Source organism: Haliaeetus albicilla, chromosome 2 (genome assembly GCF_947461875.1).
Source record: "Haliaeetus albicilla chromosome 2, bHalAlb1.1, whole genome shotgun sequence".
NCBI lineage: Eukaryota > Metazoa > Chordata > Aves > Accipitriformes > Accipitridae > Haliaeetus > Haliaeetus albicilla.
The window spans coordinates 11,138,438-11,156,774 of NC_091484.1; the positions used below are offsets into that span (position 1 = coordinate 11,138,438).

Genomic DNA, 18,337 nt, shown 5'->3' on the forward strand with positions numbered 1-18,337 from the left:
AAAAAAAAAATCAATCATGTTGTAAGGAGGAGATTCTTACATCAAATATATGCATACATGGAATACAATAGTAGCTATACATATACTTGCATTGTATTTGTATTTCTAAAACAATAATTTAAATAAACTATCTTTAAAGAAAAAATTCAAGCTTCTTTGAAATGGCCATCATGAGTGTCATGCAATAAGAACATTTAAGAGTGTAATCAATTTATTCAAGTGGCAGTATTAGGAACATACTTTCTGATAATACTGAAAGAAAAAAAAAATTTTAAAGTTCAAAGTTGTCTAGTTTTATGTGCCTAGAAGTGGATAGTGGCACCTAAACCACTGTCTGGATTCACTTTTGAAAGCGTGGTAAATTAGGTGTGCACAAATTGAAATCTACAGAGACTATAAGCTTACAGTTGCAGCATACATCAAAGAAAACCTTATCTTGTGAGCAGCATGCCAAGAAATACTTGAAGGCTAAGCAAATCTCACCAAAACTGCTCAGAAGATGATACTTCTATTGAACAAGGCATTCATTATTTTAAAAATTTATTAAAAATATTAGCAAATGTATTCTAGTTCCATGGTAAACATTTTCAGTAGAAATTCACAGGCTTAAGTGAAGTAATGTAATATTCCTACAATCTATTTGCAGAGAGAAAGTTATGGTAAATAAGAAAGTGAGTTAATGAAACTTATCCAACATTGAGATACCAGCCTCAGATCTATGAGGGTTACTTACAAAAATACCATTAATCTTTTTATAATATAATCATATTAATATTAAAATCATATCCAGATAAAGTGTTCACATAAGGAGCAAATTAATACCTTCATAGACATAAAACCCTTGAGTCAGACTAAAATAAATTATTATCTACAGGTCAAGAAAGAAAGACAAAGGGTTATGCTTGGTGGAACATTCATTGCAGTATCGTTTGAGCACCTCCCTTGAACACCTTCTGAGTAGTCAGAAGTTTAAGACCTTCCAGTTATAAATCAAAGGAAAAAAAAACAGTTGAGGGAAAAAAAAAAAGTCTGGCACATGACTGCAAGCATGAAATACTGGCTCTTTAGAAATATCTGGAAGTTTTGTCTTTTATTTCACAAGGGCTAAGACTATAACACATTAATCAGCTATTTTTATTCCCCCTGCCCCATACAAGACAGTACAATCCACTGCAAAACCCAACAGGCAGTCTAGCGTTTTTCCTGAGGCACACAATTTGCATCTTTACTAAACATTAGTCTCACCTTTATACTGAAAGATGACTAGTGATGTCCTGTCAGAATTTGCCCTCTCTCTAAATCTGTAATTTTTAAAGAGAAGTCAGGTATAGAACAATTTTTGCTTTTTTACCAGGCTACTTCAGATATACCTCTTACTCCATGTAAGATGAATAAAGAAAAAAGTCTTGGGGAGGGAAGAGTGGAGGAAACACAGACATGATAAGATCTTTTTGGTACAGAATTTTGATTTTGTAAACACAAATGAATAGACAGATAACTTATTCTTCTGAAGCACCTGTAATGCAAAAATTACAGAAATGTAATAACTTCTGATCACAGAACCAAAAGTTCAAACCAATTAATGTGTTTTCATTATTAAAGCTAAGATGACTACCAGGTTAAGGTAGATCAAAGACGATCTTGTCATAAATGTAGGGTTATTAACAAAAACACTTTAAAAATATAACCTGATAGTGTCTATTGAAATAATAAGACATCCAAATAATAGCTTTGTAGTGTCAGTTTTTTAAGTCACAGTCTTCTGTCAAATGTTGTCTTCTGATACTAGCTTGTATTCTCATACTGGTTTTGATTTTCTTATTCTTGGCGATGCTCCGCATTCTGATTTTGCTGCTCCATTGACAAAGGTAGCTGTAATTTTAAATTAAAGTATAGTAAACAAACACAATTTTGCTTCACTTTAAAACATATAGAAAGTAGACCGGGGCGGGGGGGGGCAGCTTAAGCATTTGCTTCAGTTGAAATTAACTTGGAGTCAAGTACATAAAATGTTTAAGAACTTTGACTACACAAAGTTGATATGAGCAGGAATCAGACAAAAGTTGCTTCTAAGTCTAGCCTCCTATCTCCAGGAATGAACAATGCTTCATGAGTAGTATTAAAAATGGGGCAAATACAGAGTTGTCCTACCAACATAATTTCTTTCAGGTTCTAGGGGAACCTTAGTGATTTCCTAAGGTCTAACTTGCCTTTAGACCGTTGTTTTATTAGCCACTGACAGACTGAACCCCAGGGATTAAATCTCAATCCATACTTTTGCAGAAATTATTTCTCTGTATTTTATCTCTCTCTTGTGTTAGTTTTAAATATGCTACTACATTAAAATTGTCTATTCATATATTATGAGAAACAGCAAAGAGTAGTTTGCTATTTACCTGCTCAAAACTTAAGATTTTAGAACTCTGTGGTGTCTCCTATCAGACATTTTTTGAGCTAGGTGGTAGTTAGTCTCTCCCCTTACTCTTTAACCAGGATCTTAGTTTAGTTGTTCATTATTTCTTAAATAACTTTTACTGATTCCTTAGGATTTTTTTTTCCTATTTTAAAGCATTGTATTACACCAGTATGGCATGTGCTATCCTAGACAGTCTGCCATTTCACACTTACTAACTTTGTCTGTCATTAGCTTAAGAAGCTCAGGCCACAGCATGAAGAGAAGCTGCAATAGGATAGATGGAACAAAGCAACATATGAAGGATTTACTGTACACTTCTAGTCCTTCTTTTGCCAATTAAATCTGGCATTTATAGTATAAATGGCATAATCTAGATTATTTTGGCTACACAGCTCTCCACACCTAACAACCTCAAATATATATTCTTTTCCTATACTGTTGGGATCCTATGCAAATTATGCCTACCACTGTAAAGACACATTAACTGCAAACAAGTCTGAATTTCATCTTAAGAGCTGGAGGACAAAAGGATTCTATTTACCTTCAAGTAGACTAAAGAAATGACTTACAGCTAATGCCTGCAACTAAACTACTGGCTTCAGTAGAACCCAAGCTCCCCTTCAGAATATTTCTACAAGTGTGAATACTTTTGCAATTAGAAATAAGATAAACTGATAAACAATGTACATCTTTCCACATATGCAGTCAGAGAGGTATAATGCCTGTGCTATTCTTTGTTATACTCAATTGAAGCAAACATGAAGTCAAACACAGTGTCACTTTTGCTACTCTAAACTGTAATCATCTTGGGAACTAAAGAATTGTGCTAATTTCATAAAACAACACAGAAAAGCAATGAAGTTATTCATCTGGAAAGGAGAGAAGGATCTGCAAGACTAGAGAAAGAAAAAAAGAAAAAAGGCATCTACAGTTACATTCAAAACAGAAAGGCTGCTCTGGAATGCTAAAGAAAAACAATGTCATGAGCACCCTAATGGCCTAGAATCTTCCAACTGGTTTCAGCCAATGCTGACTCAGCTAGTAATCTCTGAATGCGAAGAGCTTCAACCCCTCTTAGTAGGAACTAATACATAAAGATCAACTTCAGAAAGAGAGCCAGCCTGTGGTAAAATTCCCAAGTAACTCCATTTTTCAAAGCTCTACCCAAATCTCAGAAGTGATTCCCAGTGTTTCATACGTAACCCTATTGAGTGTTTTTTATATATACATATATATATATATATATATGCATGCTAACAAGAATATGAAATTTCACTCTACCAAATCTTCATAACTCCTATTTAACTCACTTAAAATTGATATAACATTGGAATTTGGAAATTATACAACGTCATTTAATTAAAAGCCCTTCTCCATTAGTTGTCTTTTGCCAGCTACTATGATGTTCCTTTGGAGTTCTTTTCCAGTGGGTTTGATGTTTGTTACGTGATGTGTCTTTATATAGAAGAACAAACATAATTTTAATGGTTTGAAACATAATAAAAGCAGAACTTAAAAAATACAGTAGGAATTTTGGATGGTACTTTTTTTTTTTAATGATGTTAAATCAAAAAAATTTTTACCAGTATTGTAAAAGACTGATTTAAAACTGAAAGAAAAGCCTGGAATCATTAAGCCCAGTTTCATGAAATATTCCTTGCATTTAGATTAACACAGAGTTCAGTGAATAATCCTGAAAATTACCCAGGGCTAACACTTCATACAGTTAGCACTCTGTGTGCTGTCCTGTTAGCAATATGGAATTAGAGAAGAACATTCCGTGATGTTTGAAGGAGGTGTAATACTATCTATATTCTCTGCATGTCAGGAGACAGATGTTTTTGCTCTTTTACAGAAAGGAATGATATAAGCTGATACATCTGGTATAAAAGCATTTGGCCTAGAAATAACTGAAAAAAAATATTACACCACTGACCTCTATTTGGTTACTTTTTCGTTCGTTTGTTCTTCGTGTTAGTTATTTTTCTCTTTGGAATCTGGTTCTTAACATGCTCTCTCCATTTCTTCAGCTGAAAATTTATAAATTTCCACATCATCCAGGCCTGTGTTAGACAAACAGCACCCAGGCAGCCAATCCTAATAAGATTTGAGATTTTGGAGACAGTTAGATAAAAGTTTCAGTTAACCATTAATAGACTGCAAATCTGTACCTATTTTATTTTTTCTCTAGAAGTCTGCTATCAAAACAAGTAAAATCTTCCTACCATAGGAAACCAGACGTATCAGAAGGCTTTACCCAAGTCAAGGTGTGTCACACAAGAAGTGAATGGAAATCGTATCTAAGTATACTGCTAGAAGCAAACAGGTTTATCAAGGAGTTATGACCATAGCTTTCAATGGCCAATAGGAAATTGTGTCACTGAGGCCTCTTCTGCCAAGCAATCTATAAATGAAAAATCATGTAGATTCAAAATCCTTCCCACACACTTGATTACAGGCATTAAGTTATAAGGGTGAATGTTAAAGTGATGAGCTCATGCCACAACAGTAATAATATTTTAAAATTAACAAGCAAGAGTAAAAGATATACAAAACAATATTTTAGGAAGGCACCAAACAAATAGTTAAAAAATTATGGGTATTAATATCACCAAATGATACTATGTCCAGTATAGACATAGGTGAAAAAAAAAAAGTTTAACGAGATGATTATTCCAGGCTTTTTGGATGATTATCAACAATTAATTTAAAAAGTTTCTTTTTTCTTTCTTGTTTTTCTATTTCCCATAAATCCTATTCTACTACCTTTGTGAAAAGAAGATAGAAAAGAGAACAATATTTCCCTTCCCTTAAAAATAAGAGAAAAGCAGCACCCAGGGAAATTCTTCAAAACACATTATCATTCTGGATTGTTTTATTAAAGGATATTTTGAAATGCCACATTATACAAGCATGAATGTCTACTAGCCTTGTTATACCTCACAGGGAGTACATTGAAGTTTCCATCTGCTATGGAAAAACCTGGATTCTCTGCTCTTGCCAGACCAAATCCAAATGTGAGGACAGATAAAGTTAGGGTCAAAAGACGCACCATTACGAAAAGTAGAGCCCAAATGGTAAATCTGAAAACAAAATAATGAAATTAATGTGCTTTCCCCTTTTAGTCCATTTCTTTTCAATAAAGTCAAACATACAAAGAACTTTTCATTAAAATTCTCTCAGCAACAATAGGGAAATGTCCACGGAGGGGACCAATAATTACAGAAAAACTTGGTCATCGGCAAACATTCAGTCCTGCCTCATTACACAATCTTTTGACTAGAAAGTACAATGAAGTAAAAAGATGCATCTCAAGCTGGCATTCATGCTGTAAGCCATTTATAAGTAATGGTGATGCTATAAAGCCAGAAAGCTGATGCTAAAGGTATAATATACATTTATTAAACAGTTGGAAGGTCAAGACAATATATGCAATTTTTAACAGCCAGATGTTTATAGGACAAAAAGGTAATCAGATAGCTAATAAGTAACAAGTGACAATTATTTCACTTTATAGATAACAGAGTGCCATCCTGCAAATTTTCAGCATCTAGAAGTTTTTACTACAGGATGTGGAAAAAAACCCTGATGAACAGTTTTATTAAGCTGACAATAATATCAATTTTCTAAATTAATTATTACTGCCATTACGTAAACATTTCTATAGGAAAAAGACTTCATATCCTGTGACTGATGAATGGATTAAAAGAGACACTACCAATGTGAAAAAAAAATCTTTCAAAAATTTCCACTAAAAAAAAAAAAAAATCCAGCTCGTTCAACTGATTTCAAACATAAAGAAAACATACTTTAAATCTCTCACAGTATAAACAAGACTGCTTAAAAAGCAACTCTTCTCAAAATCTTTTTTTGGAGAAGGGTGTGAAGAAAGCTACAATGTCTGGATGTGAAACTGTAAGAAGAAACAATAAATTCTAAGCTAGGAAAAATACCTAGTATTTGACATTGTGTTGTTTCTACAGTTCACATTATAAGTGCTACAAGTTATAATAGAAATAAAATGCCCCAAATACTTCTGCAATTCATCAGCTATGAAAACCAATTTCCATTTCCAGTTATTTAAACTGTGGTAATGTTGCACATGGGATAACTGATTTCCAGCCAAAGACAGACATAGTTGCTTATCTGATCATTAGAATCTTCATAAGACAAGAAAATATGTTCTCCTAATCAGTATATTTAACCTTCATGGTTTTGGATGGCATATAATGAAAAGCAGATAATCTCATAGTTCCAAAAACCTCACAATGAAGTATGACATACAAGTGAAAGATAAACCGTCTTGTACTTTCACTATTTGCATCAGTAAACATTGATTTTTTGCAAAGAACATTCAGTATACCTATTTAAAACATTAGCTTAAAGGAGCACCACAAACGAACCTTGTGAAAAGATCAGAAAGAGCAGCAGTATTATACCGCCTCAAGGGAGGCTACCTATAAATAAGGGACTGCATGAAAGAAAGCAAGGCTTTCGTGATAATATCTTCCAGTTGGGCAGTCGCTCAGAAAAGGAAGAAAGAATAAGAGACAAGAACACATAAATGAGACAAGGCTGCTTTATTCAAACTGGAACCTCCAAAAGTCTTCACATTCAAATGGTGAAATGTATCCAATCCTTCCTAGCATGCCTCAGTTAAAATATCTCAGTTCCCCATCTCCTTCATTCTCAAATGCATTACTTTTATACCCATTAATTCTCAGAATACTTGAGAATCTTAATCAAGAGATGTATAATTCAAGACATCAACTACACGTTTTGAGACATTACCTTCTCTGTTGTATAGTTACCTCCCTTTCTCACCTTAACAAAACGAGAGAGACCTGCAAGAACTTATAGGGAATGCTGCTTTTATTACTTCTTTGATTAACCGTTTTTAAAAACGGATGTTCCTACATACAAAGTTTATGAACATTTAAGCAAACAGCAATTTACAGAATCAGAAGCCAATACATAGATATCTGAGATGGGACTTCAGCAAAAGCCTCAGCAAAACCTTATGATGATGATCATGAACTGGTGTGTTTGCTTCCTTGACTCTATGTAATGACAATAACTTGCTTGTGGAGTCAAAGCAGGTAATACTGGACATTGAACAAGTGATATTTGCTACCTGAGTACCTTTACATACATGCAAATCCATTTATATGCAATTATTAAGCAAAGTTCTGCCTTTTAATTAACAAATGCAAGATTTACCCTTTTTGATTGTTTTCATCACTGAAGTAGAAAAGACGTGAGGCATGAAAAATGAGTTCCACTAAATAGTGAGGTACCATCAGAATTAGCCCCAAACGCTGCAAACTATAAAACAGAAAAGTTAGGAATTTTAATGAAATTATGAAGAAAATACATCTATCTATTCAAAATGGGCATGCAAATACTTACTTTAATATATAGGCACCAGAGATATGAGCAATGTAAAGGCAAATATAACATAGCTGCCTTGGAATATCTTCCTAAAATTAGAGAAATTATAATAAATGCTGTTACAGTTTAACTATGTTTTCTGAAGAAAAATAATACAATTTATCAGGTTTGGTTATTTTTCACACTACTGTACAAATTTCTGAAAAGAGTATCTGAATCAAAAACTACAGACCACCTGGACTAAATTAGATAGGAAATGCAAGCAATTAATATAGAAATAGTATATAAATAACTTAATATACAAAAAAGAATATGTAGATATTTATGTAGCTAAAATATTAATATGAATAATTGGAAAGAATATGTATTTAATTAACTGTATTGACAACTTCTCTCCATACCTTTTGGATCCTTTGGAAGTATAGCTCCAGCAGTGCGTGAAGCCAATAGGCTATCTGGCAAATATAGAAGAATTTTACCTGAAAACTAAACAATAATTCAGGTTAAGAAGACACAAGGTGATGAGTTTAAGCTTTCAACATGAGATAGAAGATTTTATTTCATTATCTTAAATTAATTCTGACTCATTATAGTTTATGATTCCATAATCACACAAACCTCAAACACAAAACAACTCTGTGGTGAGTTTTTTGAATTAGCATCCATAATCTTCTTGATAGCAAGTTCTGAATTGCCTTTTGAGACAGTAGGAAAGAAAAAACAACAAAAAACCCAACACACCGAAACAGTTCATCTCATGAGCAGTGGAACTCCCTTCCTAAAATATGCGTATTATCCCCCTTCCCTTTATCATACTCTCACCAGAGAAAAATGGAGGCCGGGGGGATGGGCAGATAAAACCCACAATTTCGTAAGTCATCTTAATTTAAAAAAAAAAAAAAAAAAAAAAAAATCAAGCTATAAATCCCCTCTAATTTGAAAATTCAGTCTCTGACAAACATGCTTCTTTAGTGTGAAAGAGTTCAGCAGTCCTATTATATATCCTATCTTGAAAACACTTTCACTTTAACTCAGCTACCATAGTTAAGTTAAAGAAAGCTAAGAACACATGTAAGTATCTCTTGGACAGATGTTAAATTCATCAAAAACTACCTTTGGATAAAACAGCTGGCAGTTTTCAAACTGAAGAAAGTATTTTCATCTAGTTGCCATTCTTACAAGGTACCAATGTCACTACCTTATTAGTGGTTCCCTAAAATTTGGGGTGGATAACTATTCAGTGAAGTACCAGATTTTTTCAAATTGAAAATAGAACACTTACAGCATACGAGAATGGGGATAATCTTTCCAGAGTGAGGTTGGGTTCATCATGAATTCTTCCTAAAGAAAAAGGCCATTGATTTAAGGACCTTCTTAATACTTGAAGTCTATTTTTTAAGTAAAAACAGCAAATAGACTGTTACTTACTTCATTCAAAATACCTGCTCCCCATATAAATGAAAACAAGTAGAAAAACGCTAGCTGTCCTGATTCATTGAATTTGCTGTGCTTTGTTTTTGACAAATGCAGGCGTCTATTAATTTTCTAGAAACAAAAAGCAGATCAATAAATGTAATTTCTAAAACAAGAAAACTATTTGGGAGTTAGCGTTCACTCCTGAATTATTTTTTCTATTTTTTTTTTCTTCCCAAATCTCCCATTCCTCAATCAAAATACATAGCTCCCACTATTTAAGACCTTGATCAGCACTTTGTATGACAATTAGCTTCAGTAAGACTTGCCACTATCAAATCTCTTTGTACACTCAAAACCCATTTGAGCTTCTGTGGCTTAGATGCCCTATTTGTGAAGACATTCTAAGACCCTTCAATAATAGGTGGTCTTCACAATGGCTTTAACAAATTCAGTTTACTTTGCAACTGGTATAAAAGAGCACACAATGAAGTTTGAGCTCCCTCTTTAAGGTGAAGCTCAGCTGACAAACAGAAATCCATCACTGTAGTAATTTTCATTTTTGATCTTCTGAATATAGCTTATGAATCTAATGCAGCAGACCTCATTCACAGATATTTCTGGTAGGGCATGAACATTTAATGTCTGTTTTTACAGAAAAATATAAGTTAAATTGATTGAAAGAAAGATTCAGTGGTTTATACCATTAATAAATTGAGGAAATATCACCATAAAAATATTATAGAATCATTCAGGTTGGAAAAGACCCTTAAGATCATAGAGTCCAACCATTAACCTAACACTACCAAGTCCACCACTAAACCAAGGTCTAGTCACATTTTTGTCAAAGAACAAAAGGATTGATCACAACAGGGCTTCTCAATGCTAAACCATTCCTTGTACCACAGCTTACACTTAACTTGAAGAAAAACTCTCAGCAGCTGATGGCTAAAAATAACATGTTTATAAAATAAGTTATATCCCAGTAATAAACTTACATCTAATACGTACTCCTGGATTACAGCATGCAGATTAATAGCTACAAGCATGTAGAAGAAGATTGTGGCAAAGTCTTTTGGACCATAGTCATAAAAATGAAACTGCTCGCTGTTGTCATCTAAAAAAAAAACACAAAAAAACAAAAAACAAAAACAACAAAAAACCCCGAAGTGTGTATTTTTACATTCTTACGAAGGAGTACTCTGTGCAACTGAAAAAGGGCAGCAGTGACCATTGTTCTTGCAAGTTATGTTAAATTGATACAGGATACTAGTTATAAGTTTTACGTTTTTTAAAATCACTTTTTATGCCCTATTAGATAACTTGAAACTTCTTTTCCTTTGATACAATGACACAGTTCTAAGCCTAGAACAAAGTATTGAGAACAGTATACACTGAACAGTAGCTTCAATCCATTTCTTTCATCTAGGCCATCAAAAAAAAAACCCAAAAATCCCCACAAAACAAACAACACCGCAGACACACCAACACCCTTTCCTCTATACTTTGGTAAAGCCCAAATGAAATTCCATCATAAGCAGCATGACTATATGTAGGAAAAAAGAAACTATATAGCAAGGAACCCTAGTAGTTCAACACATCAGCAAGTAACAACTTCCCCAGGATTTGTAATACATTCCTATAAATCAAAAACAAAATTGCTAAAAAAAAAAAAAAGAGAACATTCACACTGTTAAAAAAGTACTTCAAATGTTTGTATTTACCATGTTTAAGTGTGGGAGAACTTATAAATGAAATTAAATTTAAAAAGCATGTATCAGGAGCAGTAGACCTAAGGAAGCCTTATTTTGTAGGAATGTCTCTCCTTTGGCCCACAAAGACCCATTACAACCACCTTGCTTTTCTTTATGCATCTGAGACTGCAATGGAAAAGAAAGAACTTGTACGGCAACTCATCAAGAGCCACACATCCTGATTTACAGGCTAGCATGTCTAACATTTATATTCTTCTGCTTTCACTTAAGAGGGGGCAGTAATTTGGATGTCTCATCTATACAGCCACCACTTTTCATAAATATCAAGGAATTCTGTTATCTTTAAGACTTCTACCCTTTGTCAAAAACTTTGTGTTTTCCAAATCCAAAACAGCAGAAATAGACATCAAACAACTTTTTTTTTTCCTAAAGGAAACTAGGGTAGAAGGTGTCAAGGGAGCAATTACTGCTTCCTGTAACATGAATGGTACCTTAAGGTCCTAATGCACAGGACATCCATGTAACTCTAAGTGTCACATGTCCTACTTCCATGTTTGAAAGCAGCTTGTGATATAATCAATGAACAAGTAATCGCATAGCAAATGCTCTATCTGCCTAGTTCCTAGCACTTTTTTTTTTTCCCCCCAAAATGGACCTTCACTAGTAATATATTCATTGTTTTCAGAGGGCCAGAGTCGAGACCTCAAAATTGCTTGTGCAGAACTCATCCACACCTCCTATTAAAACTAAGGGAAGCTATACCTTGTTCATTCCATTGTATGTATATATATATACACACATACATACACACATATTCATGCACCAAACACTATGAAGAAGTCACATCACAGGCATCTTGGTAACTGACACATGGATTTTACTTTTGTCTCTGCTACAGGAGATTTCTACTTGATGCTGCTCAAATATCAGTAAAACAGAAGCCCACTGACTGTGTACACCTCAAGTGTTCAACATAAATCATCTCAGAAAACATTTGCAAAAAATAATATATATTCATTACTGCAATGTTGATCAATGCACTATTTTGAACATACTAAATGCAGTCAGTGCTACATTATTTCAAACGGTCATAGCATTGAGGTCTGAAGTTTGGAAGTCAAGATTAGAACGAAAGTCCTAGATTTTTGCTAATTTCTCTGGACCATAGTTCCCCATCTGGAATAATTCTACCACAGTACCTATTTTTTCCAAGACAATGTGCAGGTTAATTCCTGGAAAGAACTGAAAGTTATCAAATTAAGTTATCAAATAAGGAAATTCCATTAGCTGCTTACCACTCCTGTATATAGTGCAGCAGGTACAAAAGATTAAAAAAAGTAAATCTTTTTTTGGGAAAAAAAAAAAGAATCAGTACTGTCTCTCTTTGTTATTTAAAAGCATGACTGAATCAGCAACATCAGTTACTTGAGAATAATAATATGATATTTTTGAAATATAAACCGCAAATCTATTACTAATGACATACAAGAAATCATGAATAAGCAACAGATACATAGAAGATTACCAAAATATTCTGTTACTTGATAACTCCTGTTGCTTGTATCAAAAACTGGAAAGAATGCATGCTTCTCACATCAAAATGCAAGTAAGTAGCAGTGTTAACTACAGGAAAAATAACCCAGTATTATTCACAAGCAACAGAGAAAACACTAGAAAGTCAGTGAATACAGTATTAGTAAATCCAAAAGCAGACAGACAAATATGAGAGTTCTACTACATTATAAAAGTGAAGTGAATTGAAATCTTGAGGGGAAAAAAAAGAGAAATTTTTAATTGTTGAGCTCTTACATTACAAGAAAAAGAAATAGATTCGATTTAATCTCACCAACGGTATAGGTGACATTGTACTGCAGAGCAATAAAGATGATGATGCTCCTGGCTGGGGCCTGAAATTCAAAAAGAAACAAGGAAAAATTATCAGATTTTTCAAAAAAGCTAGACTATAAACACCCAAAACTAGGAGATTATGCCATCAACAAATGTTCTCCCACACATGATTTAAATCAAAGAGGTCCTGAAAGTGTTATTCATCTCCCACAAATGTGGAGGCTCACCTTGTTGCAAATCCTTTAACATTTGCTGCATAGGGTCAGGACTTGAATTATGTCCTTTTAGTTAAGGATCAAATTACTCACTAACTCTACTAAATAACATTTTAGTGTGTTTAGAAGTGTAAATGGTTTTCATTTATTTCAAAAGTTAAAAGACTCTCTAGATTAAATCAGATGGAAAGTTTCACCTAACTTTGCAAGGTATTAAAAAAAGTGACATTCTGGTTAAGTGTCCATATAAGTAAATAGAGTATTCAAAACATCATAGTAGAATGATAAGATCCACCAATTTCTTGTATGATAAATCAAGCATTTTCTAAAAATTACAGTACAATCAAAGTAACCAATGGTATACTTCTATTGTTACTTTTTCTCCAGTGGCAAAAATAGTTTATTTAAAAAACAACCAAACAAAAAGCCCCCAACACTTTCAGCCATCCCTACCTCTTCAAAATGCCTTCCCATTCCCATGTTGCAGTATATTTAGCCCTTAGCTGTAACAATGGAACTGTTTATAATGTGGATTACTGTATGACCCTACAGCCGAGTGGTAAGAGGTAAATATGTTTGCTTAGTTTACTTGAAAACATTTCATCATCTGGTTTGCACAACTTCAAAAACAAACAGTTATGCTGATATAGCTTACCACTCTTTCAGTTACAACAAAGGGATATAAGTGGAAGGGAAAAAAAAAAACCAACAACAAAACTGGTTTCTTTACTGCAGAAAAAATGCAACATGGAATTACATCCTACACTGCCAATAGCAAGTACATTTATTATGTTTGCAAGCACTCAGTTATCTAGTTCATAAATCAGACAAGTACAACAGGCATAATCTGAAGGCTGATGTAACAATACATTCTTGTATCTTTTGTGCTTTCTCTTAAACTGATCTTCACAGATATGACTTAAAACAAATAAATATAAACTAAAAAAACGAAAGCTGTTTTCCTCAGATGTCACACCATCTAATTTCTGGAAGTGTAACTAACAACATTTGGGGCTAAATAAAACAAGCACTAATTTATCCAGCTACAAAATAAGCAAGAGGCACAACAATGCAAAAGAAGATCCTCTGTAGCAAGAAAAGGGAGAAGGCAAATCGCTTAAGTACACTAGCAGTGCACCTGTGAAATTAAGCAGTAGAGGAGTCATAATACTGGAGTGCTTTTAAGAGGAAGTCTCATTAAGGAAAATGAAAGTTCCAATTTTTCTGACATACAAAATTGACTTTCAGACACTGCAATTCTACAAACAATTTAACCTTTTGTAAGCCAGCACTAACATCAAAAGGAGCAATCCTGCCTTTCTCTTTACTGCTAGTTGCTTCTTGTCTCTGTCCCACACTCGTGCCATCAAAAGCAGTGGTGTGGTGAATTGGACAGGAAAATTATACAAGTTAAAACTGATCCAGCAAAACAGGAAGGAAGAGAAAACCCTATTAATCTTAACACAGATAAGTTTCCTAATATGCTGCACTGCTCAGCTACAGAATTTCTTTTGTGTCCTTGATGGGGAGAATAAGCAGCCAGAGCATCAATGCCAACTTAAAGTGTTCGTGGAATGAGAGTGCGAAAAATTCATTGCCAACTGCTCGTGGAGAGACAGGGAAAAATACACATAGTTACATAGGTATGGATGTCATCAGCACCTAACTAAAACAAACATGCTTGCTTTCAGTAAGTCATCACTCAGGACCCACAGCAACAGTCTCCCTTGTAGAAGGGCATTCAGGCAGCACCATGTAGCTTCAAGCAGACCCCTTCATTAGGGAGTTTTCCTGAGAATAAGTGCTTATTTTTGTGCTCTTTGGGAAAAGAGTGTGGTAAGAATCTTTGCTAGAGCCCAGCAAGTTAGGTTTTCTGTTTGTCCATGAAGCATACAATGTAATACTACAAGCATTTCCCTCTGCTGGAAGTATGGGAGCCCCATTAAGTGGTATTCTGTGGCAAGATAGCCACAGATACAAAGGTGATGTAAATTGTTCTAGAAAGAAAGAAATCATATGAAACACTCCAAGATGATACTAGAAGCTTAAAGAGAACCACAAAGACTAAAACAAAGGTTTCTTTAGACGACGAAGGCCCACTTTGTTGTCAAGAAAAGGAGTAGGATTGGGCACCTAAAACACTACAAATATTCTCAGATAAGGAAGAAGAAAGAAAATAACAGTTAACACACTAAAATTTAACTGCCACTTTTCAGTATGTTATAATCAGAGTGAATCTCCCTACACGCATCTATAGACCTCATAATAATCAGCAAAGTTAAGGTATGGGAAAGTACAATTAAGGTGCATAAACAACCTTACATAATTTTAACATACTTCTTGTTTTTTGGATGGTCTCATGGATATGGGCAATTGAATGCCATGCCACCTAGAAAAGAAAACCCTGTGTTTACTATAGTACTATGTAAGCCCAAGCAAATCATTCAATAGGTAGTGAACTGAAAAGTTTCATTTACACATTCTTTAGCTTATTAGTGTATAACCTACAGTACCATGGGCTAGATTAGGAAATCTGCCATTGATGGATGCATCTGAAGTTACAGTAAGCATAAAATGCTGTGAAAAGCACTGATTTAACAACAACAACAAAAAGCTGCCCTTCAGTGCTTCAAACTTAAAACCTAAAAATAACTTAATACAGAAAGGAAATCAAGACCAAAAGAAAATAGACATAACAGCTGTGTAGACAAGTTCAGTAACACTTATGAAGCACTCAATATAGAATCATGATAAATGTCACCAAAATTTACTGGAAAAACATCAGTATTTTTGTTTGTTTGGCAGACTGGATTACCCATTATAAAAGTGGTGTAAGACCTAGACAGTGAACAACAGAAATATAGATTTCATTCAAATAACTGGTATGGTTTCTGCAGTGAATGAGGCAGAGGCGTAATACAGAGGTCTAACCTGTTACATTGCACCACTGTTCCTCTGCATAATAAATGCAAAGGTGTCTCAATCAGAAAAGTAACTTTTGCATCAAAAAGGAGATGCTGATGTTTAAATTATACAATAAGAAGTATAATAGTATATATAGTATATATTCAAACAAGCACAATAAAAGCCTATCACAAACTACACTAGAATCTAGTCTGCATTTGAACTTTTAGAATTATGCTGACTAGAAATGAGATAATTTGCTAATTATCCTTGGGTGTAACTAACTCACTCTTTTTCCTCTAAATGAAATCACCTTAATCAAAAGAATAAAGCTCACCCCAGGGGAGCTGCACAGTCCTTTCCAATACCTGCAGAGTTACAGAAATACAACTTCTATGGTGTATAGAAAGCCTGAGTTAAGACAAATGGAATTCAGAGACGGAACTCCAGAAAACATAATTTTTTTTAACAGCAAAAGGACACAGAGCAGTATCTTTTTAAAAGTACCATATATAAAGATACATTAAAAGTTCCATTTGGGATCCCAAACAGGGTTTACTTAATCCCAGGTGCAGACATTTACTTTCCTTCTTAAAGCCTTCATCACCTGAGTTGTCAAGCTCCTAGCTATTATTTTAATCCCAAAACTGAGTTCCGCATTTAATATATTAACTTTATGACATACTCCTCCATAGATGACACAACTTATTATACCTCAACACTGCATTTGTCCACCATTTAGAAGGAAATTATCTGACCATCACAACTGCTTTCTCTACTTTATTTCTGTCCAGTATCCTTAATGTTTTCAGAAGTGGATCAAGACATATACAAAAAAAAAAAGCCCCCCAAAACCCCAACACTGCAGAACATCTACATGTAAGTATTTTATCTCAGAATTTAACAATACTTTTAATTTAAAATGATCAGATTTTTAATGTTATCCAACTGATGGGAAACGTTAATATTTCCGTAAAGTATTTAAGTTGTAATAACAATAATAGTTCAGGAAAGTATTTAAGTTGTGTATCCAGAATTTAAACTCTATTCACCAAGCCTTATCCCATACTCTACGCCAACATAAAATATTCATGTAGCAACACAGACACACACAAGGCTTTTGTCCCAAAAGTGGGGAAAAGTTGCCCAAGAGAGATACCTAATCCATCACCCTAGAAACTAATAAGCAGCTTGCACATGGAAATAAGCTTTATAATAACTTTCAAATACAAAGGCAAAGAGGAATTCAGAAGTTGGGCTGAGACTGTCTAATCCCACATTTTTCTTCAGATTATCCATCGCTAGGGAGCTGAGCCAATGACAGCAATGGACTGAGCAGTGGTGCAAAAGGGCGACCAGCAGTTTTTAACTACCATCTAGTTAAGCATGCTCAAATCATGAGAGACTGAAACCCTCTTTATAAGTGTTCCTAACTGCTTTACCACTTGGACTTTTGAACCGGGGGGGGGGGGGTGTAAATAGGCACAACAGAGACATAAAACGACTCTGCTTTGAGCAAGGGGGGCCTGAGGAGCTTTTTAACTCAGGAGACTGGAACTGAGTAAAAGGGACCTTATGGGAGGGTGCTAGGAATGAAACATATGCAGAGATGAAGGAAAACCGGACCAGAAAAGAAAAGGGCAGCAATCTGACAGAAGATGCTAAGAGGGGGTTGCATAGTGAGAGCGGGAGCTGGCAAAGACAACTCAGTAGAGAAGGCACTGGGGAGTACGTGAGCTGGGGCAGGACAGAAAAGAAACGAAACTTGGTGCACGCGGAAGGCAGCCGAGACATGGAGAGGAGGGTGCCCGAGCACAGTGTCACCTCGGGGCAGAGAAGAAACGAGGACATAACCCTGCAAAGAAGAAGGGAAAAGGCAGACCGAGCCGGAGGGGGTAGAGCAGAGCTGCTTGGCAGCGAGGCTGAAGCGAACGGAGGGACGTCCTGGGGAAGCTCCAGAGCGGGAAGCCGAGGGCGCCGCAGCTGCCCCACAGCAGGATCAGGTGCTGCTCCACTCGGCAACCACCGGTCCCCTCACCTTGCCCAGTGCCTCCACTATGAGCCCCAGCAAGAAGGCCATCACCAGGAAGGATGCAGCATCAGCATGGTTCTGAATGATGAACTCATGGCTTAGCACCGCCGGGCTCCTGATTTTCCTGCGGAACCTCATGGCGGTTGACAGCTCCCAGGCCCGGGCAGCCCCACCGAGAGGAGCGGTACCTCTCCCTGCACCCCAACAACCGCTACCTCACGCACGGTAAACACCACCGGCCCTAAAAGGCCCACCCTCTTTCGAGTTCCAGCCAGTCAAACTTAAGAGCGCTTATGATTGGCAGTCCTGGTACCTAATCGTTAGGCGGTCTGGAAGAGCTGTTTCTAAGGAGGCGGTGCTTCGAAGGCAGTTGGGCACTTGCGGCGGGAGAGGGAGTCCGAGC

The 18,337-nt window shown here is 35.4% G+C and overlaps 1 protein-coding gene across 2 annotated transcripts; it reads right to left on the reverse strand.

Moving 5' to 3' along the window:
- Window positions 1-18,186, reverse strand: LOC104310988 (translocating chain-associated membrane protein 1-like 1). Of its 2 annotated transcripts, none has more exons than XM_069806058.1 (11): window positions 17,941-18,186; window positions 12,782-12,842; window positions 10,219-10,337; window positions 9,236-9,352; window positions 9,090-9,148; window positions 8,209-8,293; window positions 7,826-7,896; window positions 7,637-7,741; window positions 5,356-5,499; window positions 4,353-4,513; window positions 1-1,872 (listed from the first exon to the last, which is right to left on the reverse strand). In XM_069806058.1, exons 1-10 carry the CDS (start codon window positions 18,070-18,072, stop codon window positions 4,363-4,365), a joined length of 1,044 nt encoding a protein of 347 aa, XP_069662159.1. In that variant the 5' UTR covers window positions 18,073-18,186; the 3' UTR covers window positions 1-1,872; window positions 4,353-4,362. The 2 variants fall into 2 exon arrangements, with proteins under 2 accessions (XP_069662159.1, XP_069662166.1); XM_069806065.1 differs by lacking the exon at window positions 17,941-18,186 and adding an exon at window positions 13,452-15,625.
- Window positions 18,187-18,337: the final 151 nt, after the last annotated feature.